General features: G+C 37.3%; 1 protein-coding gene across 11 annotated transcripts in view; it reads right to left on the minus strand.

Moving 5' to 3' along the window:
* LOC311297683 (NACHT, LRR and PYD domains-containing protein 3-like) overlaps nt 1–26,459 on the minus strand; it is a 432,890-nt gene that overhangs the window by 3,187 nt on the left and 403,244 nt on the right. For 10 of the 11 annotated variants that reach the window (XM_084420082.1, XM_084420081.1, XM_084420080.1 and 7 more), the window contains 3 exons: nt 5,052–5,225; nt 2,245–2,418; nt 314–487 (listed from right to left, as the gene is read on the minus strand). In XM_084420082.1, coding sequence (XP_084276208.1) covers nt 314–487; nt 2,245–2,418; nt 5,052–5,225 — 522 coding nt within the window. The remainder of the gene's footprint in view (nt 1–313; nt 488–2,244; nt 2,419–5,051; nt 5,226–26,459) is intronic. The other variant, XM_084420085.1, reaches the window with a different exon arrangement.

Below are 26,459 nucleotides of genomic sequence, written 5' to 3' on the forward strand. Positions count from 1 at the left end.
AAATATAATATTAATATTATTTTCTCAATCAGTCACAACACTATGAGCAGAATTAAACTCATATTAAACAGTTTAAAGTTCAGAGACCTGCAAAAATGAAGCTCAATTTAAGAATCTTAAACAAAATATTCACACACACACACACACACACACACACACACACACACACACACACACACACACACACACACACACACACACACACACACACACACACACACACACACACGTGGGGTTACTGAACCTGGTACAGTTTCCTTTTATTTCTAGTGAGTAAATCAACCATTTGGAAATCATAAAGAACTATTCTTACAATAGTGTCTCCAGTTTATAATGTGGATCTTCCTCCAGATCCTTCAGCAGCTTCACTCCTGAGTCTCCTAGTTTATTATATGACAGATCCAGTTTTCTCAGGTGTGAGGGGTTTGATCTCAGAGCTGAAGCCAGAGCAGCACAACCTTCATCTGTGACACCACAATCCCTCAAACTGTAGAGAACAATGACACACATTAAGCCTATATCCAGAGATAAACATAACACTTAAAAAATAAATAATGATGACATAATAATGTCAATATAAAATATATACAAGTACTCATTAGTTTACATTGTTAAAATACATTAATTAGGATTAGGGGATTGAATATATAGTTTGTACAGTGATCTTCCAATTCGTCTGTCTATTAAACCTTTGACAAAATCATATCGTAACATTCAAATCTGTGTTGAGTAAATCAGCTTTTGATAAAAAACTTTGCACTTAAGATAACGCATTTATCGATTACAATATTTTGCCACTAGGTGACGACAAGTGACTTAAAAAATGTATTTATTATTGAATTTTTTATTCAAGAGAATGTAGTAGTGTATGATGTTTCTGAAATAAAACTCAAAAAGATGTGATGAATTGTTTTTGTAAATATGACTCATCTTATACATAATGTACAGTCTGTATAAGTGGGTAACACTTTACTTGAAGGGGTGTGCATAAGACTGACATGACACCTTCATAATCATGACATGGCAGATGTCATAAATATGAAGGAGGTCTTATGCATGTTTATGACAACTGTCATTAAGTGTCATTTGCTCAATTATGACATTTTTAATGCAAATATGACATTGTTTGAGATGTCTTTGTTATGACAACTTGACATAAACCAATACATCATAACCTGTCAGTGTCTTTGTCATGACAACTTGACATTACCAAGACAACATAAATTGTCATAAATATGTCATAAACATGACATAGCAGATTAATTATCACACTTAAAAAAACACAGCTTTATGGGTTAACATTTCATTAAACTGTCAGGTGGTTGGTTTTGACATTGGCTGTCATGAGGCCATTATAACTGTGTCATGAATGTTTTTCTTGACCTCAACTACAGTGGTACAAATTAAATTTGTCATTAAAATGTTATAATGGCTTCATGACAGCCAATGTCAAAACCAACCACATGACAGTTTAATGAAATGTTAACCCATAAAGCTAAGTGGTTTCTTAAGTTTGATAATTAATCTGCTATGTCATGTTTATGACATATTTATGACAGGTTGTGTTGTCTTAGTAATGTCAAGTTGCCATAACAAAGACATCTCACACAATGTCATATTTGCATTAAAAATGTCATAATTGAGCGAATTACACTTAATGACAGTTGTCATAAAATGCATAAAACCTCCTTCATATTCATGACATGTGTCATGTCATGATTATGACGGTGCCATGTCAGTCTTATGCACACCCCTTCAAGTAAAGTGTTACCTATTTTGGCCATGATAATCATATAGTGATAAATCTGATATGGTGACAGTCCTGGTTCAGGTGAAACACACACCACTTCCCTCTTTTCAGCTGCACACACACATTTTGAGGAAATGCTCACGCTTTTGCAAGGGTCTGTTTGCACAAGCATTACAAGGCAAGTTGATTTACACCAAACATTTGTGCTTTAAAAACCCTCTTCACTGTATCCTGCATCTGTTGTCTGGTTTGTAGTTCGTCCGGTTTATTTAACTGTTAGTTTTACTTTCTTTGGGGGATAATAATATATGAAGAAATGTTCCTCTTCAGGGAGACTCCTCACCGCTGCCTTCCACCACCGGCAGGATCTAAAGGTTCAAGCTGGAATCTGTCGCTGAACGACCGGATGGGACTTACACCAAAGATATATTGTATACACTATCTACATATTAATCACTATTCACTCCGGGTCTTTATAGTAGAGATGATCTTACCACAGTTTCTCCAGTTTACAGTGAGGATTCTCCAGTCCAGCAGAGAACAGCTTCACTCCTGAGTCTCCTAGTTTATTCTCAGACAGACCCAGTTCTCTCAGGTGTGAGGGGTTTGATCTCAGAGCTGAAGCCAGAGCAGCACAACCTTCATCTGTGACACCACAATCCCACAACCTGTAGAGAACAATGACACACATTAAGCCTATATTACCTATATAGCCAAATTGGTAATTTGCACTTTATATTTGTATATTGAACCTTCTTTGTAAACTACCTTTTTTATATTGTATTAACCGTCTTTTGTTATATAATTTTTATATGTTAATTGCCTTTGTTATGTAATTTTAACTCTGTTATGTAATTTTAATTGTGTAGGACTACAGATGGAAATTAGCATGGTGCTAAATCTGGTGCAGCCATCTTTTTAATGTAACTGCACATTGTCCTGATATAAATAAACTATAAACATGACACAAAAAATAAATAACATAATGCTGTCAATATGAAATATTTAAAAATACTCATTAGTTCAAGTTGTTAAAATACATCAGTTAGGATTAGGGATTGAATTTACAGTTTGTAAAGTACAAAAATCATTATTTCTATGGAAAGTCCCCATAAAACCTGAAAACCCAGCATGTGTGTGTGAGAGAGAGAGTGTGTGTGAGTATGTGCGTTTAATGTATTTGCAAACATTTTAAGGAAATTGTGTGTGTTAGGACTGGGAGAAAATAAAAAAACTCACAAACAGAAACAGAAACAGCAGTTGTAAGTGGCTTGAATGAAGTTGGGAAATGCTTCATATAGAGAGCTATATTGCACTTTCTCTTTCGTTTGTTCTGTTTTTTCAAACACTGAACTTCAAACTCATCTACGCCACTTTGTTCATTCTTGAGGTGAACTTTTGCCTGTTTGGTTTAGATTTAGAGGTTTTGGAGCGCTGTCTTGAACTGAAAGTGACGTGCGTCTGCTGTGCGATACTGTGATTTGCTAGACGTGGCGCTCTTTCTCTCGCAAGATTTGAAACGCCCGCACATACATTCAAAGCAAAGCAATAAAACTTAATTTTATAGGAACAGTCAACTCTTTATAAAATGCGGTTATAATTTTTTCGGTCCTCACTGCAGGACCGCTGCCGGTATCCTGCATCTGTTGTCTGGTTTGTAGTTCGACCGGTTTATTTAACTGTTAGTTTTCTTTTCTTTTGGGAGATAATAATATAGTAAGATGTAAATGTTCCTCTTCAGGGAGACTCCTCACCGCTGCCTTCTACCGCTGGCAGGATCTGACAGCTCAAGCAGGAATCTGTCGCTGAACCACCGGATGGGGCTTACGCCAAAGATATATTGTATACTAGGGGTGTGCATTGGCACTGCCCTCACGATTCGATTCGATTACGATTCACCAGGTAACGATTCGATTAAATTCGATTCTACGATGCATTGCGATGCATCAAAATTCTACTGCACACAACAAGGCAAAATTTTCATCAGTCATGAGGCAATACAAGCAGTCAGATATTGAACAACAGATTTTATTGGCTGCTATGTGTGTATTATCACTCTCCTGTATCTTTGACATAAATGTCATTAAATAAAATAAAATTGAATGGTACAGGGTATTGGATATGGCATTTTCAAACCTGAAAAAGAAAGCATAAATCACTACTTTCAGTGCTTTGAATGAGAAATGCTTCTCTTCTCTCTGCTTGAGAACCATTTGAAATTAAATTTCAACTTTATTGTCCAACTCAAGGCCAGAAAATAAACAGTGTAGGCTGTAACGGTTCACAAAATTCATGGTTCGGTTCAATACGATACACTTGTGTCACGGTTCGGTACGTTTTCGATACAGCAAAAAGAAAGAAATGCCAGAGAAATTTCCTTGATTTTTTTTTTTTTATTCTTTTTTTATTAGAACTAACATCATAAAGTATGACTTTTTTTTTTCTTTGAGCAATGATGGAGCTATAATTGACTCTTCTTAGGAGCATATAAAACAAAACAGCTCCTTGGAAAAAATTAAATGTAATATTTTGTGCTTATAAACAAATGTTTATTTTAGTTCAGATTATCATTTGAGGGCAGCAATGTTATTCATAATGTCGAAATAAATCCGACATAACGTTACTTGAAAGCATTTTAGCCTACTATTCCTGCCAAACTTCCAAAGTTGCAGTTAGTGTTACTACAGTAAATCCATGGTGAATATTGCAGATCTGTGGACACTGGATAGTTCATTCATGCCACAATGTTTCTTCCTGGTTTCCACGTCAGCGCTGTTTGATCCGTTAATAACGGAGAAATGTGAATGTTTCTAACTAGATCTCGCAGCGATGTTATTACTTTAGTGGCGAGTTCAAATGCTTTCTTTACTGGATCTCTTAGCGTTGTATTATGGGGATAAATTATAAGATCGGCTCGCGCTGCGTTGGTCCAAACTGATAAACAGTCCGTCACGACGAGTAGCTCAGTTTCGTTCCGCTTACATTGCGTTTGCCATTTGATGTTGTGGTCGCGCCAGCGTCTACATTATGAGCGCGCTCGCGACGCGCTTACATTTGAAATAACCGTTCGGTTTGAAAATGCGTGCCTTGTACCGAACGGTTTAGTACGAATACGCGTACCGTTACACCCCTAAAACAGTGACATAATCGATTATGGCACTTTGCCGCATCGATGCTGAATCGTGCATGCCCCGCATTGCGATGCATCGCCGAATCGATTATTGTTGACACCACTATTGTATACACTATCTACATATTAATCCTTATTCACTCCGGGTCTTTATAGTAGAGATGATCTTACCCCAGTGTCTCCAGGTTACAGTGAGGATTCGCCAGTACAGCGGATAACAGCTTCACTCCTGAGTCTCCTAGTTTATTCCTAGACAGATCCAGATCTCTCAGGTGTGAGGGGTTTGATCTCAGAGCTGACGCCAGAGTAGCACAACCTTCATCTGTGACACCACAATCCCACAACCTGTAGAGAACAATGACACACATTAAGCCTATATCCAGAGGTAAACATGACACTTAAAGGAGAACTCCGGTCAATTTTAACATTGAGCTAATTTTTTTGTAAATTTATAGTGCTGTCAGTACAGAAAACAACGACAAAAATCGGTGTTGCCTACACCGTGCTATCCTCTTTTTAAAATTTGCACCCTGTTGACTTAAATGGGGCAAGTTTTAAACCTGCTTTTAGCCTCTTAACATCCTTGATGTGTCATTACAAGTGCACAGCCAATGTGAGTGATTCCTTCAGAGTGAACACGGTGAATTTGACTGCAGTAGATGTGAAAGATATGAATAAAAATTAAGTTAATTCGGCCAGCGCTCATACCTGTATTTATTTTATTTCCTGTTTTCGGTCGAAGCCCACAGTAGTCGATTGTCGAGTTCTCCATTGTTGCTTAGTTACCTATGATCACGCGCGTGAACTCGACAATCAACTACTATGGACTTAACAGGAAATAAATACAGGTATGAGCGCTGGCCGAATTAACTTAATTTTTATTCATATCTTTCACATCTACTGCAGTCAGATTCACTGTGAATACATTTCAATATGAAATGTATACAAATACTCATTAGTTCATGTTGTTAAAATACATCAGGTAGGATTAGGGGATTGAATATACAGTTTGTACTGTATAAAATGGCCCAGTGACCCATCTAGGGCAGGATGGCGGACTCGGACGTGCACGCATGTAGCTTGGCAGGTGCAGTGTGTTGTTTGCGCTGTTTGTCTAAACCAGGGGTCGGCAACCTTTTTGTCATAAAGTGCCATTTTTAAGTTTCCGAGTTCATCACTGTGCCACAACACACACATAGTCTATATATATATATATATATATATATACACATACATACATATATACATATACATATACACACACACACTCATATAAATAGGCTACACAAACATTTTACATTTTCATAATGGCTTACACAGAAATAGTAGGCCTACAGAAATGTAAATATTTCTCTTGAAATTTGTTTTAGATTTATATATATATATATATATATATATATATATATATATATATATATATATATATATATATATATATACACACACATATATATATATATATATATATATATATATATATATTATATAAAATATCATATCCTTTTACCCAAACTGAATAATAAAAACAAGTTTAAATGGGTTGATTTTATATAAATATTTTTGAGTCTTCATTTTCTTTTCTGACATAACCTAATCCAGTTCTTGTTAAACACACTAGATATGCACATTCTGTGCATTTTAGGCACTTTTGTTTGAAATCATATTTATTTTGTCCATCAAATGTGTGCTTTCACTTTAATTGAGCGTGAGCAGCGCAGACAAAATAGACTAGGCGGCGAATTCCTCGCTTCACTGCTGCTCACGCGACGCTCATGTTGGGCGCTCACGCGCTGCTCCTGAATGCACTCATTGATTAACATGCACGCCGAAAAAAATATGCGTGAAACGGCCGTAATTCACGAGGTTTCCTACATGTGCGTTCCGTGTGCACATGTGATGCTGGTGTTGCGCGATGTTAATCATGGGGAGCCCGAGACCAAGTGCATTTGACCGGCATAAAATCGGCATATGTCAGACTGACCGGCCGGTCGCCGGTTATGGCCGATCACGTGAAAATCGGCTGATTTCGGCCACCAGCGGATCAATCGGTGCATCTCTAACTTAATAAAATAAGTTTTTTTTTACTATGAGGAATTATTACATCAAAATGTAGATCTGTGTGCAGGTAGACTACTTTATCTGAATGAAATACATACACTTCTCTCGCATTTGCTTGCGTGTCAGCGATTAACCCTCCGCGTGCCAGTGTTGGCACGCGTGCCTTAGGTTGCTGACGTCTGGTCTAAACCATCTAAGCCCAAATTTTCATTACATCATTGGATCATAGTTCCATATATTGTGGCCCTATTGTTGCTGTCTGTGCAACATTGCTTTAATAAAGAAAACACCTGTGTTAGCAGCAGCCAGCACCTGTTGTACTCCAAAATTAACATCAATGGATATTCAAAGCCAAAGGTGTCTTCTACATCGCGTGAAATGCTATCTAATCCACGCCATGGGCTCGTTCAACTCACCGTATTGTTACTTCTTGCTGGTGATGTTGAGCGAAATCCTGGACCGCAACAGACAGCGGTAACACAAATCGGCGTCTTCCAATGCGCCCTGTTTACAACTCTCCTCAACAATCTTCTTGTAGCCAATGCAAGGCCCGGACTACCACTGCCCTACACTCCTCTGGCGTTACCAGGGCAGTCCCTGTTTGCTATTCGATCAATGGCCTGCTGTTTCTACTCGCCACCTGTGCTGCCGTGTTTGTTTATACCGGTCGCGCAGTTGGGTGCCTTTGCTGACGGCTGTTTAGCGGGATTCGCTCGGATGGCGCCGTCGATGGCAACCGGCCAAGGGCTGCGGGCTGTGATGGGGTCTTCTGATGTGGCGTTGGCCACTGGCTCGACAAACTTCAGCGGCAATGTGAAGGAGGCCATCTCGTTTCAAGAGCGGAATATTAACATCTCCAGTGGTGAGTCCCGAAACATTCCGGATCGTGATGTAGGTTTAACATTGATTATGCCTTCAACTAGATCTAGGAATCCCGTGATGAAAAAACATCGCACCACAAAGTTTTTCCAAACGCTTAATCAGGCTCGAACTGTGTGGGATCCTCGATGTAAAGTTAAAGGTCTGTTTGGTGGACATTTAAATATTAGGAGTATGGCAAACAAACGTGAACAACTGGAAGACCTGCTTGTAAATTCTAATATTGATTTTCTTGGACTGTCAGAGACCTGGTTAACTAGTTCATCTCCGGAGGCACTTATTGTTATGCCAGGATATAATGTTATCTGATTAATCAGTCTTTAAGTCAATCTATCGTGCCATCAGCATGGAAGATGGCCCTGGTCACACCCATTTTTAAATCAGGGGAAAGATCGGATATGGACAATTATCGGCCAATCAGTATTCTACCTGTTGTTTCTAAAATCCTTGAAAAATGGGTGGCTAAATTACTGATTCAACATCTCAATAAAAGCAATAATTCACTCCACCCTATGCAATTTGGATTCAGGGCCCATCACTCAACAGAAACAGCTAATTGTTTGTTTTTGGAAAAGGTTAAAGGCTACCTAGATAGGAGTTCTTATGTTGGTGCTGTCTTCCTAGACCTAAAGCGAGCTTTTGATACTGTAAATCACGAAGTTCTTTTATCTAAATTGGCATATTTTAATTTTTCTGAGCAAGCTCTCAACTGGATAAAATCATACTTGTCCTGTAGAAAGCAATGTGTTTGTATTAATGACTCAAAGTCTCCATTTAGTGAATGTCCAGTAGGGGTCCCCCAAGGCTCTATACTTGGTCCGATCTTGTTCACACTTTATATTAATGACCTGCCAGAGGCATGTAAAAATGTTGATGTCCAGATGTATGCAGATGATGCTGTAATCTTTACACATGATAAGAACTACTTAGAGATAGCATCCACACTTACATCAGCAATGGCTCACATTGATGACTGGCTCACTAGGTCGTGTCTTTACTTAACCCTCTGAGGTCGGCAAACGCGCCCCCGCGTTTTGCTGGATTTTTTTCACATAGAAGCAACATAAACTTAAAAAAGTCCGTCATTTACGGTCATATTAATAAAATAAATACATGATTATAAACTATAGAGGGTCTTCTTTTTTTGTGTACACTCACATTAACATCAAAACCTTGTTTTTATTTTTAAATAAATAAAATAAACAGGGTGCGCTTTCAGCTCACTCTGTCTCCGCAAAAATCTTTTTGAAACAAGTCTGGAAAATGAACTGAAACTCAGCTAATACTTATCACACAACCATGAAACATGCGTCTAAAGAAAGCTTTAAATTTCTACTTTTAAATAAAACAATTCACATTCAAAACAAATATTCTCCTGCAATGTAATCTGTAAGAAACTAAAGAGAAGTACAGTTTCTCCCGTCTCACCTAATTATCGGTAATGAGTTCACACCCACTCGCAGAGCGCGCTATTCATAAGATAATGAGCTGAGGTGATCTATGCAAAATAAGGTAAACGCCCCCTGAAATGCCTTAAAACCAGCAAGTTTCATTTATTCACTTTCCTGTGCTGTTGGAAGATGACACGAGTTCAAATTTTGCTCAGAAGAAGAGCAGGACTCTGACGACGAACGTTTGTATTTTGAGCGACGAACGTTGAGCGACTTGATCCAGCCGTGGATAATATTTCGGGTAAGTCTTTTTAAATTTACTTGCATTAGTTGACACATGTTCGCATTTATGAGGAAAAAACAATATTACGTGACAGTTCTCCATTATGGACGCGAGCGCTCTGAAGCAGCACTAAAAGACTTTCAAACTTTCACAGAGACTTCAAAACAGAAAGCACAAATCCATTCTTTAAAACGAATTTCGTTTTGTTTTAATTGTATCTTAATTTTAATATTATTTTCATTAACAAATTTCCTGGATTTAATACATAAAAAGTAAATAGGCTAGCAATCACAACATAAGGTGCTTGAACTGGAGATCATCATGAATGATGAGGAAGATTGTAACTCAGACGAACGGCAGCATGTTCAAGAGTGAATTGATCACGCCGAGTAAACACCGAGTTTTCACGTGAGTAAATACGTGAACTCAAGTGGTCTAGTGGTAGAACATTTGCCTAGCGTGTCAGAGGTTCTGAGTTCGAATCTGCACTCATAGTTTTTTTTTTTTTTTGTCAAATCAGATTATGTTTATCAGTGGTTGTATATCAGGCAGAGACATGTGTGTGTGTGTATTTTGTTTTGTAATTTCACTGGAACGAAAAGAGAGTCTCCACAACGGATTGAAGCGCGCGTCCGAGTGAAGACTGCGCGAGCCTAAAACAAACACAGTATCCGCGTCTGACTCGCGGGAATCCACGGCGCAAACCTGTGAGGGGCTGTGTTTTCTCGAGCCCCATATCAGCTCAAGAAAACAAGTTTATTCAGATCATTACTTGTTTACACCGTCTCGCAGCGCTGTGAGGAATAATAATAATAAGGGAAAATGTCCCTCAAAAGGTAGATGTAAACAAACTATTAAAAGGTAAATATATTTTTTTTTTCTTTAAATAATTTTTATTGTGTTTTATTAGTAACAAATTTGGGGAGAGGATAAATATTCCAAAACTGAAAATACAGTATGAGAATTTACTGCACAATTACTAGACATGTTTACCTTGGATATTATACAATTTACAAGCACAATTTGTGGAAAAAAAAAATGTATATAAAAAATATAAATAAAATTTATTTTTGTGTATAAATATATACACATGTATATGTGTGTGTGTGTGTGTATGCACATATATATATTTGTATAAGCAACGTATTAAACTGCAAATTAGCATTTATATTCCTTATAATAAAAATGAAAGACCTATGTTACAGACATATGAAAGACAACATTTCGTTGATTAGTTTTGGATAGATTATACATTTTTACTGTAAAATATCTGCCACCTCAAATAAGCTTTTATTTGCCAATTTTTTTGTCAAAAATAATCAAATAATCAATCAAATCCTTAACTTTGAAATATGTATGATAAAATGTATACTTTAGTTTGTACAAAGAAAGATTACACTTGAATTGTTGTTTATTTAAATATTTACAAGGTAGATGTAAACAAACTAATAAAAGGTAAATATAAGCCTTTTCTTTAAATAATTTTTATTGTGTTTTATTAGTGACAAATTTGGGGAGAGGATAAATATTCCAAAACTGAAAATACAGTATGAGAATTAACGGCACAATTACATGTTTTCCTTGGATATTATAGGCCAAATTGCAAGCACAATATGTGGAAAAATAAAAAAGAATTGAGATGCTTCCAACTGTTGCTCTTGCATTCTTGTGGCTCAGTGACTCACCTGAATGAATGGCTCATTAAGTATGCGGTCCTCAGGTGTGAACCACTACATATGCATGATCTGTGACGCCCACTCCGCATATGGCCTTTCCAAACAGAAAGTGCTTTGCAAAATTCAAATCAATGTATTGTGTTATGTGAAGGATTAGGCAGGGTGATTTTCACATAATTTTGAAGAAAAAACACTAGGCGATGACATCCATTAGACAAAAGTCTTATTGGCACATATTTAGTGTGTGTTTTGTGGTCTTATTTCAGAAACTTTAGTTTTTAGTTTTTTCAATAACCACGCATAAACATTATTCTCTCAAAAATGCAGACATGTACATTCTTGTTGCTCACATATTATGGTAGCCCTGTTTGTGCTAAATAGCGTGTATTTTTTTTTTGCCATTACTATGTTTATAAGCAACTGAAAAAAGCACAAATGTCAGGGCATGTCAGAACATCTCAAGGACCCCAAAAACACCTCAGACCCCAGAGGGTTAAACACCAAAAAAACAGTCTGTATGGTGTTCACCAAAAAATGTATGAAGGTGTCACATTCTAATGTGTTTTTTAGAGGACAGGAGCTTGATGTTGTCAATGAATTTAAGTATTTAGGAGTAATATATGACTCAACCTTAACATTCAAATATCATGTAAAAAAGGTGGCAAATAAAGTTAAATTTAGTTTGCAGAATTTTAAACAAGTCAGGCCATTTCTTAACACCAAAGCAGCCAAGTTGTTCTTATATACTATGATTTTTTCACATATCGAGTATTGTTTCATAAATTGGTCATTAACTAGCATATCGAGTCTTAAAACTATTGAATCTCTATTCAAGAAAGCCATTAAAACTTTTGATAAAAAGGCTTTGTCATTTCACCATTGCAATATTTTAGAGAAACATAAATTTTTAAGTTTTGACAATTTCAAACGTTTCAAGTACATTTGTCTAGTTTATAAGGTGTTAAATAATCTTGCTCCACCTCCACTGCATGCCTTTTTTCAAAGGCTTGCAAGCGGAGGTAGTACACGGGCCTCTATAAAAGGGGACTGTATGATACCATTTAGACGTACCACCTTTGGACAAAATGTATTATCAATAATAGGTGGTAAATTTTGGAATAGCTTGCCCCTTGTGATACGTGAGTGTCCTTCATTCACCTCCTTTAAAACTCAATTAAAACAGTGGCTCTTAGATAATCAGACATGTACTCACCTTTAACTGTAACATTAGTCATTAATATTGGTCACTATTAGTCATACATTTTCCCTGTTAATGTAGTGTAGTGGTGAATGTATAATGTCATTGTTATTATGAATTTTTGTCTTGTTTGTTTGTATTGTTGATGTATATTTCTATTTATGTGTATTGTTGTCATAGTGAATGAATGTTGTATGATTGTTGGTTATTTTTTTTTTGTTAGTTTTTATGTTACTGGCTTAGGGACTGCAGATGAAAAATAGTATCTTTTTACTAATTCTGGCATATTTACATGGTGTATTTTTATACAACAATGTACATGAATATGCATGGTCCCTATTAAATAAACTAATAAATAAAATAAAAATCATTATTTCTATGGAAAGTCCCCATAAAACCTGAAAACCCAACGTGTGTGTGTGTGTGTTTGTGACATATCAGGACAAAAGTATGAATACACACCAACAAAGTCAGGACATGTGTAGAAGTCAGGATGAAAATCGATGTCCTCATTTTTCTGAGCATACCACAATGTTCTACAGTCTCAAATATACCCCTGCTGCAAAAATCTCCTTAGGCCAGAATTGTCACAATTTTTTTTAAATCATCTGTGTGTGTATCACACTTTTGCTCACTCGCTGATACGCCAACTATGGGAAGTGTGAGGTACTGCGCTGTTGCAGGTAAGTGACATCTTGTTCTAACATTTCACTTAAGAAAAATTCAGTTAGGAAATCGAAATGGCTAGCTACCTAGCCAGTGGTTGGTTCTAAAGATTGAACAGTATCATTTACAACGTGATGTGTGGATGAATGCTGTTACAAGCTAGTTCACATTAGGAGACTCTTGCTAGCTCTTTAGCTAAAAGTAGCAGGCTCTTGTTATCTAATATACAAGCTGGCTAACATGCTAAATGAGTAGCTAACCACATGCACTGAACCAGTTATGTAGCCATGGGGGTGATTGATCTTGAAGACGCCCACAATCTACTTTTCAAGCGAATCATAGAGATTGCGATCTTTTATGTCCTCGTAATAGCGGGACTTTTATTTTGACAGTGCTGAACATAGAGTACTCACATTCTCCGTGTTTATTAGTTTACGGTCTCTGTTTAACACTGAAATCATATCTAATATGTTATCAGATAGAACTGTTAAACAAAGAAAGTGAACGGTATGCGGAAAAGTATTACAGCGTTTGCTTTTATATTATTTTTAACAGAAAGGCAAACACTAATAGCCTACTTTCTCATTTACCGTCAACATTCAGCAAATGCGCATATCATTTAAACAAATCTTTGAATATCTAATAAACATTTAATTTCACAAACCTCGCAAATTTAATCAAATCCAGCTGTCAGGTGTTCGGAAGTGTGCATTTGTGGCCTGCATGAACGCGTGACGAAGTTTAATTGAGATTTATTTAATTCATTTTCAGATTATTTATTTAAATAATATTTAATATATTTGTATGTATGTATGTATGTGTATATATATATATATATATATATATTTAGCTCATAGTTCTGCACGGGTCCGATTTTGTACATGGCAAAGAACATGGCAAACGTTAACACAAAACTGAGTAGCCTTGTAACATTTCACCAATTGAACAGACGCGGCTATAACGCTATATGCCACGCAATTTCGTCTAGCCTACATCGGACAATTTTGGGTTCAAACACGCCCTGCACACCACACATACTGGGCCCTATTTTAACGATCTGAAACGCAAGTTTTAAAGCGCAAAGTGCAAGTAACTTTGTGGGCGGGTCTTGGCGCTGTTGCTATTTTCCCGGCGGGATAAATGACTCTTGCGCCTGGCGCAAATCTAATAGGGGTTGGTCTGAAGTAGCTTCATTATTCATAGGTGTGGTTTGGGCGTAACGTGAAATAAACCAATCAGAGCGACATCTCACATTCCCTTTAAGAGCAGGCGCGCTTGTTCTAAAGCGGATGTGAGCATATGAATAACATGCGCAACGCGCCACTGACTTTAAACTAGTTTTTTTTCGGTCAGTGGCGCAATTGTTTTCTAAACCTGTAAAATAGCATGAGGGAACGTTTGCACCGGAACACGCCTCCTCTTTGCGCTGAACCGCCCCGGGGAGCGCAAGTGTATTTCTTAGTTAACCGACGTGCATCCGTGGAGGGAAAAGTCCGCTTTGCGCGGGTGCAAAATAGGATTGATACATGCATCGGTGTACAAAGTCAATTGCGCTGGGTGCAAGATAGGGCCCATACTGTTCGATAGAACTGCTTTGTTACCACAGTTATCTGCGTGCTTCCTCGGCAATGAAGTTCCACATTTGCGACTATCCAACACGAAAATGCATGCAGCAAAGCCCTTCACAATATTTTCTTCAGATAACTCCAAATTTCTCCCACACACTGGACTTGATTTTTGATGACGTATTGTCGACAACTTTACAATCTCCACTAGCTATTCTTTTCTTCAACTCCTTAGCATCCACCTCGACGACTGAAAGCGGATCGCGCGTGCGGTTATGATGAATTTTTAAAAGTGAAAGTAGCCTAGGTAACGTTATAGATTCCTGGGAGGGCGCGTGGGCACAAATAAACTGATGTGGATTTTAAATTATTTTATCAACTTGAAATACAGGCATATTTTTGTAGATGTGTTCCTAAAAATATGCATATATTTTTACGTTTGCACGTGATTGTTTTAAACCCGTGTTTAGACCCGTGTTTCCCCCATGTCTGACCCGACCCGTATCCGACACAGTTGGATATTTTTCATCCGTTTGAGCAAAATTTGCGGGTCACCCATTGGGTACCAGAACCCGTGCAGGACTCTAATATAGCTATATCGGCCGTTCATATATATATATATATATATATATATATATATATATATATATATATTTATTAGAAAAAAAAATTATATTCAGATTATTATATATTTTATAATTTTTATCTATACTATGCATTTGTATATACTAAATGCTTGTCTCTATGCATTATATATATAGTATATTTTTATAGATAAAATGGTAGACTACCTTAAAATATAATTATTATGTAGCTAGTTAGCTAGATGCGCTAGTTAGTTAGCTAAGCAGACTCAAAGCTACAATACAGGTAATAGTATTAATCAAGCCAGTTACAAATAATGAAAATATCTAAATGATGCATGCCTATTGGTTTGCTATCTATCTATCCTCTATCTATCATGAACTTGGTTGTTGGGTTTGAATTTAGCTATGCATTTTGCTATAAGTTTAGTTTATGAACAATGTTGAAACAGTTCTCACAATTCTTTTTTCATCCACCACACATTTAGGGATGTAATAAAAAACGGAATACTTGTTAATACAAACTGAAGAAATCCAGATATAATATGAAGACATTCCACGAGCATTCCACTGAATGTTAAAACACTTTCAAAGCTTTTATGGCCTCATTTACATCCACGTTCAATAAATCCTTAAAGGGCTGGGACAATTTTTGTTTTAGGTCTCCATCCACCCTACCTACCACTAAGGCTAGGAAGCCTCACTAAGCTGAGCTTACTTACTATGTGGATGCCTACTAAATGATATGCATCATGTGTCATTTGGTTGAGTTTATTTGGGCCCTTCCAGAATCATATGGAGTCAGATATGCTTCAGGGTTTATTGATGAGCCAGTCTAGTCAAAATACAGAATACTGACAAACTGTGTAAGCAGATAGCATTCTCCTACCCCATTCTTATCTTCTCAACCTATACTTTTGCCCACAGAACCATCTATACTGTACCACTAGCAAAATACACTCACCTAAAGAATTATTAGAAACACCTGTTCAATTTCTCATTAATGCAATTATCTAATCAACCAATCACATGGCAGTTGCTTCAATGTATTTACGGGTGTAGTCCTGGTCAAGACAATCTCCTGAACTCCAAACTGAAAAAAAAGTTAGTTTATGATTATTCTTAACTAGTTTCATTCATTCATCCAGTAACATGCATATGGCATGGTTTTATAATCACTGAGGTCCCGAATGTGAGGTATTTAGGGGGGTTCGGCAGCATGCTCCCCCGAGAAAATTTTTATTTCTCTGATCTACATATGTGCATTTTAAGATGTTTTGAAGGCCAAAAAAATTGGATAACAATAGCTTTAAAACCATGTGCGGGCAGCTGTTTATTTTTCTCTCCTCATCAGCATCACACTCTTTTTCTCTTTGTTTTTCTCTTGCTCTGTCTTTTCCCCTCCTAAAGCTGAGCTTTGACTGATATAGGCTTTTCATTTTTGTCTGTCAGTGAAGAAAGTAAACATAGGGTCAACTGATAGGTTGATTTATGAATCATTTTCTCAGACAAAGCTACCAGGAAAGCTAGGTAACTAAGTTTATTAAATTCATTCACAATATGTACACATTCATTATTGATCTAGGCCTAATATATGGCCGTAGACAGGGCTTTATAATCAAAGAGGTCATAAATTTGAAGTTGTTATGGGGTTAAACATTTTTATTTCTCTGATATGTGCATTTCAAGACGTTTGAAGGCCAAAAAAGGATAAGAAATAATTTAAAACCTGCTCTCTCCTCATTTCCATCACTCTGTCTTTTTCTCTGTCTCCTGATCTTGCCCTTTCTCTTCCCCTCCTAAAGCTGAACTTTTTTAATTTACTGAAGGCTACAAATTGTATTATATTAATTCTCAACATGTACACATGCATTATTAATCTTGTGCCTATGAAAACGGCTTTGTTAATGTTTCTTGTCCCCTCACAATGACATAATTACACGTTATAGGCCTATTTTCAGCTCAAAATGGCGAAATTAGACAAAAGTTTATTAGTTAATTATACTCTTACTCTAATATATGTTATGTATCATGATACACTCCTCCTGATTCATTATAACTTAATACAAAACTATGTTTATTAATTCAAAACAAAATAACTCCACATGATGTTTCTCTCTCTGGGCCATCTTACTTTCAGACAATGTGTGTCTTTAATCATTTCTGTGCATGGCTGCATAATGTAATGCTGAAATACATAATAATATGTTTTAAATTTGAAAAAGTAAATTAAAATAAATCATGATCGTTTTCTAAAGTATGTTTTCATGGGTGTAATCGCTTCATTTTTGTTGGAAGAAAAAACAACTATCACACTGTGATAAGGGCTGAAGGTGAACGCAGCGAAACGTATTGGTATTGGATTAGAAATCGAACCGTCCTGTGTTGCTCCCAGTGCTCCAGTAACATTACATTATGTAAACGGCAATGCATTTATGACAAAAACTGCACCGATGCAGATAGCAATCTATCAATAAATGCACTCACGACACACCTTGTACTCTCTGATGTTCGCTCTGCTCAGCGCCCCTGCAGATTGAAAAATGCGCTAAATCCAAGCAGACCCAGATAAGGGGAGGAGCCGAAACTTGATGCAGCTTGCCGCCGTTTCAAATGAGTTTTTTTAAAGGGGACTGAAGCGACCAAAAATGTATTAATCAAATATTTTTTAGGGGGGCTGGGCAGAAGTTTTAGGGGGGCTGAAGCCCCCCTAAAAAGGGCCTAGTGACGCCCCTGTCTCCACTACAAATAGGAAAAAGAGGCTACAATTTGCACGAGCTCACCAAAATTGGACAGTTGAAGACTGGAAAAATGTTGCCTGGTCTGATGAGTCTCGATTTCTGTTGAGACATTCAGATGGTAGAGTCAGAATTTGGCGTAAACAGAATGAGAACATGGATCCATCATGCCTTGTTACCACTGTGCAGGCTGGTGGTGGTGGTGTAATGGTGTGGGGGATGTTTTCTTGGCACACTTTAGGCCCCTTAGCGCCAATTGGGCATCGTTTAAATGCCACGGCCTTCCTGAGCATTGTTTCTGACCATGTCCATCCCTTTATGACCACCATGTACCCATCCTCTGATGGCTACTTCCAGCAGGATAATTTAATCTCATAAATTGTCGTGTATTGATGGTGTGCTAAGCTAACATGCTAGCTAGCGCTAGGTGCACCTGCAACCTAGCAGTTATTATTTTATGTTTTTTTCTAAATAGGAATGCTTACTGGAATGTTTCTTTATTCCAGAAGGGCATTTGATACAGTTTCAAATGTAAGTGAGAACTTTGATCAAAGAAATTAGGGATTGAAACCCTATGAATAGCCTGTGAATAGCCAGTCGTTAGTAACTATAATGCAGACAAAAGAAATGCATATTTAGAGCCATAACCAGGCTGGAGAGGTGTGAATGTGTGCAGGGGGAGACTGAGACTGAATGGGGCTCGTTTGCACCACAAAACAATAGAGACAAAAGACTGAATGGATGTTTAGATGATGACTAAACATCAGTGGCATTTTAGAGTCTAATCAAAATAAAGGCATATGACATGATCTTGAAAAACATTTAACTAAATAGAGTTTTAGACTTGTCATCTTCAGATTTTACATATAACATGGTCAGACATGTGGCTTTAGCTGCAGTGCATTTCTAGATCGCTACAGGGCCAACTTCAATTTTATTTTCATGAAAATGTTTCATAAAAATACATTTCTAATTCTACATTTACAATAAACTGCCAGGTGTCAGCTTTCAAATGAGATCATACTTGTGCTTTTAGTGCAAAGGGATCATGAACTGTATCTGTTTCAGTTTGGGTATGTCATTTCTGGGGATTTTTCAAAAGTGGGGTTGCAGGTTAACAGGTTAATAGGCCTTTCAGCCACTTGCAGATTAAACCTCTTACCCCTGGTTTCACAGACAGGGCTTAAGACTAGTCCTAGACTAAAATGTAAGTCTGAGCTGTTTCCACTGAAATAAACTTGCACTGACTGATCTTAAAAATATATCAGTGCCTTTTTAGTTTTAAGATGCACATCGGTAATGTTTTTTTTCTAAGCATGTTTATAAAAATTACTTAAATGTCCTAATTGATCTATGGTCTAATCCTGGCTTAGTCTAAGCCCTGTCTGTGAAACCGGGCCATAAAGTATGCAGGGACAGTAGAATTAATATTATATATTTGATCAACAGTCATGTTGTGATTCGGATCATGAACGAGTTCATTAAAAGTTATTAGTTGGAGAAAACTTTGATATTAAAGCACATGTTAGCCGACACAGTTTTAGAGTTTTTGTTTTTATTTTTTAATGCTACTGGTGAATAATAATACAAAATATCAGTGAAGTTTGCGGTTCTATTCTCACATGGAGCATGGGTTGAAAAACTGATGGGAACGTTTTTAATATTTTTTATAAGGGAAAGTAATTTTACTTGTGAAAAGGTTTAGTGACGTAATTTACCCGGGAAAACATTTTAGTGCGAGCTAAATAAGGAGGTGCGTTCGTCATTCGCACGAGGAGACAGATCGCCAGAGAGAGGTAAGTTAACTAGCTTGTTTTATAAACTCTTATCTTTTCAAATTGTAAAACGTTGGCCAATTAAACAAATTACTGATACTGATAGCTACCTAGATATACAGACCAGCAAATTACTACATCTTTTGCTTGCTTGTAGGATATTTCATTTTTTGACACTTTACTTCTATGATCTAAAGAATTAAATGGTTGCTGTCTTTTAAATGTTTGTAGGCCTACTTTTATTATTATGTTTTTATATTATGATTATATATTCAGTGGCATAAAATTGTCTTAAAATGACAATAATATTTTTTGTCGTAATTAGTTTATTTCTGGGACAATATATCGAACAACAAAAAAACAGTTATCGTGACAGGCCTAGCGATCATTGGTTTAGGTCTACTGTAACTTAGCTAACCTAACTAGTTAGGCCTACTCGTCGTCTCCATACTTTTTCTTTAGTGTGCACCATTTTGCACTGTGACGTTTTATTCGCACAAGAACAGTGGATTGCTGCTTTGAAATCGAGTGCATTTGGATTTATTCTTAACTCTCTGTAGTTGACAGGAAAACACAATAACGTCTCAAATGACATCTTTTTCACCTGCTGATGGCCGCTCTGTGTTTGAGGTAACTGCGACACGGAGAACACACAACATGACAGCACGATCGGCAAAATTTTGGTGACATTCATAATCATGTAAACATAATTGGCGATATATTGTGTCACCAAACATTATTGAGGTAATATTGTGCGATAAGTCAATATTGATTATTGCGATAGGCCTAATGCTCGCTAGTTGCAGAGAATTTGATAAAACAACTGCATGCCTATTTAAAAATTGCTAACTCTACTAAGTTTTGATTAACATGTATTCTTTTTATAATTATTTTTTGTTTGAGAAATACATGTTTTATGTGTAACTAGCAAGCATGATCTATGGTAGCAGGTGTAAAGCTGATTGGACACAATAATGTGCCGTGTCATACAATCAAGTCACTGAGCTTTTGATTATTTGCTTTCAAACTATTCTTTCCAGAATTTAAATGCATAACTGGATGTCATGTCCAAACGGAAGCGAATTAGTCCTGTGGAGGATGCCACTAAACATATTCTGTCTGGCAAAGAAACCATGCTTTGATGAGAGATTCATTAACTCTCATAAAGGTTAGTTACAGTATTTCAATGCCTCTTTCATCCTATTCAGGAAGATACTGTAGCAGATAGGGTATCGTTCTAAAACTGCATCCTCTCTTCATATAAAACAGTAATAAAATCACAAGATAATAGCACAAAATGCAAGTGTACGTTATTGGTATTCTTAAAGGGGTCATATATGGTACATGCACTTTTACAAGTTGATTGTACTGAAATGTGTGTTGGCAGTGCCTGTACAAAACCATCATATAATGATAAAAATCCATCCAGTGTTTTTTTTTTAAATCTCCTAATACTGTATGTTTTCCCCCATCTCAAATCGAGCCGTCTGACCGTGTGACGTCACACGGTCGGACACCCCTCCCACGATTGTTAATTGACAGCAGCGTTTCAACACAGACCCGCCCTGAGCGAGCTGTCATCATGGTCCGCCATTGTTGATACGCTGGAGCAGACTGGCGTCTAAGCGATTGTGGTGTTCTGTTCTTGGGTGTAATAAGGAACACAGCAGTCATTTTGATGTTCCTAAATCCGAACTGCTGAAGACGCAGTGGCTGAGTTTTGTTTTCGAAGGGAATATTCCCCACGATCAACGTCAATGCTTTCATGTTTACGCGAATCTTTTCTCACCAGACTGCTTTACAAAGGAGGGTCAGTATAAAGCTAGTTTTGCTAAGAAGCTGCTCCTGAAAAAAGGATCGGATATACCAACTATTCGTGTTCCAGCTGCACCTCTAGAAGAAGTGAGTGTAACGTTTTATTAACCTTTATATTAATCTTTATATTAATCTTTGCAAATCGCTTGCACGCTTCACGATAAATACGGCTAAGGTTTACACTCAGTGTACATTACAGCATGTTTTCTATGTACGACATTCTCAATATAATTCATAATCCCACGTTTATAATGAACAACACGTTATGGTGTCCTCAGAGACTCCCACGGCCATTCTTTCTCCAAAATTTACCCTCAACTGTTGTCAAGGCAACACTCCATGTGTGTTGTCATAACGCCCCACAGAACAGAGGGGCGGGATGAGCAAAGCTCATTATCATTTAAAGACACATGCACTTAAATGGCGTACTGAAAACAGAGCTGTTTTTGACCAGGTAAAATGAGTGTTTTCTTACAATACTAATGAGAATTTTTAAAGTATATTACAAACTTTTCATTTAGACCCTAAAGAATCATATTAACTTGTACAAAAATGGCATTATTAGACCCCTTTAAGGTGGTTGGTTATTGTTGCAACAGTTGCTGTTGTGGGCTGTACAGCTGAATGAGCAGTTTCTCACAGTATGCATGTTCTGTAATTAATGTCTGTATGCCATATAAAGGCCAGGTCAATTGAATAAAGACCCACTTATGTTCTACAGAGACACTAATATTCAACAGCATGCCACCTCTATCTCTATCTTGGGTAGAGGTGTGTTTGCTAGCATGTCCATTGACAAATGATGTTTCAATTCTTGAATACCGTGGAGAGTTACTTTCCAAAGAGGAGAGCCAAATAAGACAGAATAGATACAATGAAACAGAAAATACCTTCTTGTTTGACTTTGATTGGAATGGAAGACAATGGTGGTAGGTTTTGGGAACCATTTTGACTTAGCTACTTATTGGAAACAAATTTCATGTTTTTTCCTCTTCCCATTTTAGCATTGATGCCTCAAAAGAAGATGGTTCACTTGGGAGGTTAGTGAACGATAACTACAAGACTTCTAACTTAAAAAAAAAAAAAAAAGGTATTGAAGTCAAACCACATCTGTGTTTGTTTTCAATAAAATTGAGAACAGGCGCGCTCAACTCCCAAATCATTTATGGGTGCGAGTAGTAAAAAAGTTATCAAAAATAAAGATGAAAAACCGCACTCTCAAGGTATAATTTCATAAATTTATTGTAACCATGTCCACACAGACGCGTTTCGGCCTAAGCCATCATCAGTGTGTACTAGCCATCATCAGTGTGCACTGTGAAACACCGAAAAGATTGTTTTTTTTTTAATAAAATAAATTTATGAAATTATACCTTGAGAGTGCGGTTTTTCATCTTTGTTTTCAATAAAAGACATAGCTCCAGGAGAAGAATTAACATACAACTACGGAGACTCACACTGGCCATGGTGCACTCTGGTCAATTAGGTCTCCATTTAGTTTGTGTTGGTATTGTTGAGTTATGTGTTAGTTAGTTGACTTTCTGTGTTATATTACCTGATGAACAGGGGCCGTATTCACAAATAATTTTAAGGCTAAAAGTAGCTCCTAACTGGCGAATTTAGGAGCAACTCTTAAAAATAATGGGCGTGTCTCTCGTAACTTTAGGACTCCGAATTTTTTTGACTAAGAGTAATTCACAAAGCATTTTAGCCCTAAAAGTAGCACCTAAGCCTGGGACAGCTGAAAAGAAGTCGAGAGGACTCCTAACTCACTAAGATCTATTCACAAACCGCTTTTTGTGGCATTTCACGTTGTGATGTTTTGAAATGCGTATGCGGCGGCTACAGGAGCTTCCAATCGCGAGGGAACAATTTTGCATTGTAGGCATAACTAGGGATGCAATAACGCCACCAACAACAACCAAAACTAGGCTACTCATTGCATGTAAACTAATTGTAACGTTTGATTGTGAATCAAATTAAAATGTTCTTCTCCTTGCAAACGTAGGCAGAGGCATATAGTGACAGATTAATTCAATAATGTTGCAAAGATATTGCATCAATCCATATGTTTCATTAGGCTACTAGGCTATTTGTTTTTCCTTACTCTTTATTCATTTAGGCTATTTATTCAGTTATTCATCATCTTCCGTCCTTCGCACTACTTGTGTAGCGCACGCATACTCAGACCTGTCACCTGTCAATCATCATCGTAGGGGAGGGGTTTGGAATCATTCCCGCGTTACAATCATCAGCCAATCAAGGTGGTCACTTCAGTCAAGCTCGTGCATGAGTAATGACGTCATCCATAGCAACAAAGACTCACTCTTAGTTTAGGAGTTGTCATTTTTCTTTACTAAGAGTAGGTCTGAAAGGCGTTGTGAATAACTTTTAAGAGAAAACTCTTAGCTAAAATCTTTTAGTGCGATTTAGGAGTACTCCTAGTGGTAAGATAAAATGCTTTGTGAATACGGCCCCAGAACAGAACAACTTAAAAACGGTCTCTGGACTGTCTATTGAATAATAATGATGCAGTTTTGACACAGAATTGCATAGTGCAATCATACACAATTTATTTGGTTGAATGGCCTTCAAATATTCGAGCATGTTCTCTCTTTACAGATGAACTGAGCCCCTCGCAGTGAGGAGAACGCCCCATCAGGAGAGGGTTCATGCCTGCCTACCAAAATCAACAGGAGTCCCAAGCCAACTGAACAGGTAGACATTTTTGGTTTAAGTCAAGCTCTTGATCCACTGATAAGGCACTACGGGCATATTGATCCATTTAGACCCTCAGTAGAATTCAAATCTAATCTTTTTTTGTTCAATAGACTTATTTTTAACATTATAAGAATGTCCTCATTTTTAAACTGTGACGTTGTTTGAGGATTCCATGAGTGTGTAATAAGAGCCTGTCGAATGTACTGACATTGATGTGGTGTGAAACGTGTCACGTGTGTGGATGTCCTGATGTTTCTCCAGTATGAAATTAATATAGTGTGTTTGTCTTCATTATGGATGACTGGTGTGGAATTAAAATGGAATGTGTTTTGTATGCTTTCACACATGCAACAACAATGACTGTAAAGAGAGTTACAGATCCATTTGCTGTTGATTATCTTTGTAACTGGTTGTTTCTGCCCTGATCTAATGTGTATGTTCTTATTTAATCAGATTGGGAGTCATTTGTCTGAACCCAGGCCTTCAAATAGTGACCAGTGCACCGACCGCAACAGTGACCATTCATCCACAGCTTCTGACACGATGGAGAACCATTCTCAGGTTAGATCTCTTGCACTAAACCCTTGTCACATGGACTGATGGCAAAAGCACTAACCAAACTGAGACAACCATTGGTTGCCCATATCAACACCAATCATTGAACTCAACACAGTACAGCCAATCATCCCTACATGACCTTTACACTGTTTTGACTTTTTCTTCATGGAACCACATTAAAGGGTTAGTTCACCCAAAAATGAAAATTATGTCATCAATGACTCACCCTCATGTCGTTCCAAGCCCGTAAGACCTCCGTTCATCTTCGGAACACAGTTTAAGATATTTTAGATTTAGTCCGAGAGCTTTCTGTTCCTCCATTGAAAATGTATGTACGGTATACTGTCCAGAAAGGCAATACAGACATCATCAAAGTAGTCCATGTGACATCAGTGGCTCAATCTTAAGTTTATCAAGTGATGATAATACTTTTTGTACGCAAAAAGTAAACAAAAATAACGACTTTATTCCACTATTCATTTCCATCTCTCTGGGCCTCGAGTGAGTTCACGTAGTGTAATAGCGTAGCGCGTCTGTGTTGTACGTCACACGAAGGCTCACTATTGGTCATGTGTGTGATGCGTGCGATACAGGTGAACAAAGCAGTCCCTCGCTGTGAGGAGAACACACCTTTGAAGGAATATATATGCCTTTCTACCAAAATGAACAAGCCAACTGAACAAATAATGCCATGTGTTACATTAACCAAGCTCCAATTAAGTAATCATTTGGCCAGTTTTTTTGAAAAATGTTCAACATACTTCAAGTTCTGAACTACCTATTGATAAACCACACAGGTACTGTATAGGTTTGCTGCCTGGGTAAACAGACTGAAAGAACATCATGACATATGTGCTCAACGCTATGAACAACTGTCAACAAGAACACCTGAAACTGAAAGAGGGGTGACTGATTACTCAGATTGATGAATCTGAGATATGTGCTAGTTTTTTTTTGTTGGGGATATCGAAATGGCTTTCAGTATTCATATGCTTAATATTCCTCATAGGGGCATTTAATATAATAATGTTTTCCCCTCAGATATCTTGTGAGGAATCCTCCTTTTCTGACTTCAGTGACAAAGACTATGTCCCTGATACAGACGGTAGCTCATCAGACAACAGTTGCGAAAGTAAAGAACTAAATATCTGTCATGCTGAGCCAGTGAACGGAGGTGCTATAGAGATTAAGAGTACAACAGACACGAGTACAAGCTCATCCTATCACAGTTCCACATCTGTGACACCGATGCCTACTAAAGTGCAAAAAAATAGATACAAGAAGAAACAATATTGCGCCTATTGTCAGAAGCCATACTCTAAAATCACACGGCACTTGGAGTTTGTTCATCGCAATGAATTTGAGGTAGCTAAGGCATTCAGCTTCGATAAAAGGTCAAAGGAAAGAAGAGTGAGATTATGCCTTTTGAAAAGTAGAGGAAACTTTGCCCATAATGCTGCAGTTTCAAAAATCAGAACAGCTTGACCCTTCCTCCACCAGTGGATGTTAGCAAAAGTCTATGGACCATTGTTTGTGAGATGGTGAATGTTGAAGTTTCAAATGTTGTCAGAAATTATCAATACATTCTTCTTTTAGGGGAGCAGATGTACAACAGGCTGAAGTTACATTCAGGAAGAAATGACTACATTAGGCAGAAAATGAGGGAAGAAGC

The sequence above is a fragment of the Rutilus rutilus genome, assembly GCF_951802725.1.
Source record: "Rutilus rutilus genome assembly, chromosome: 9".
In the NCBI taxonomy this organism is placed as follows: Eukaryota; Metazoa; Chordata; class Actinopteri; order Cypriniformes; family Leuciscidae; genus Rutilus; species Rutilus rutilus.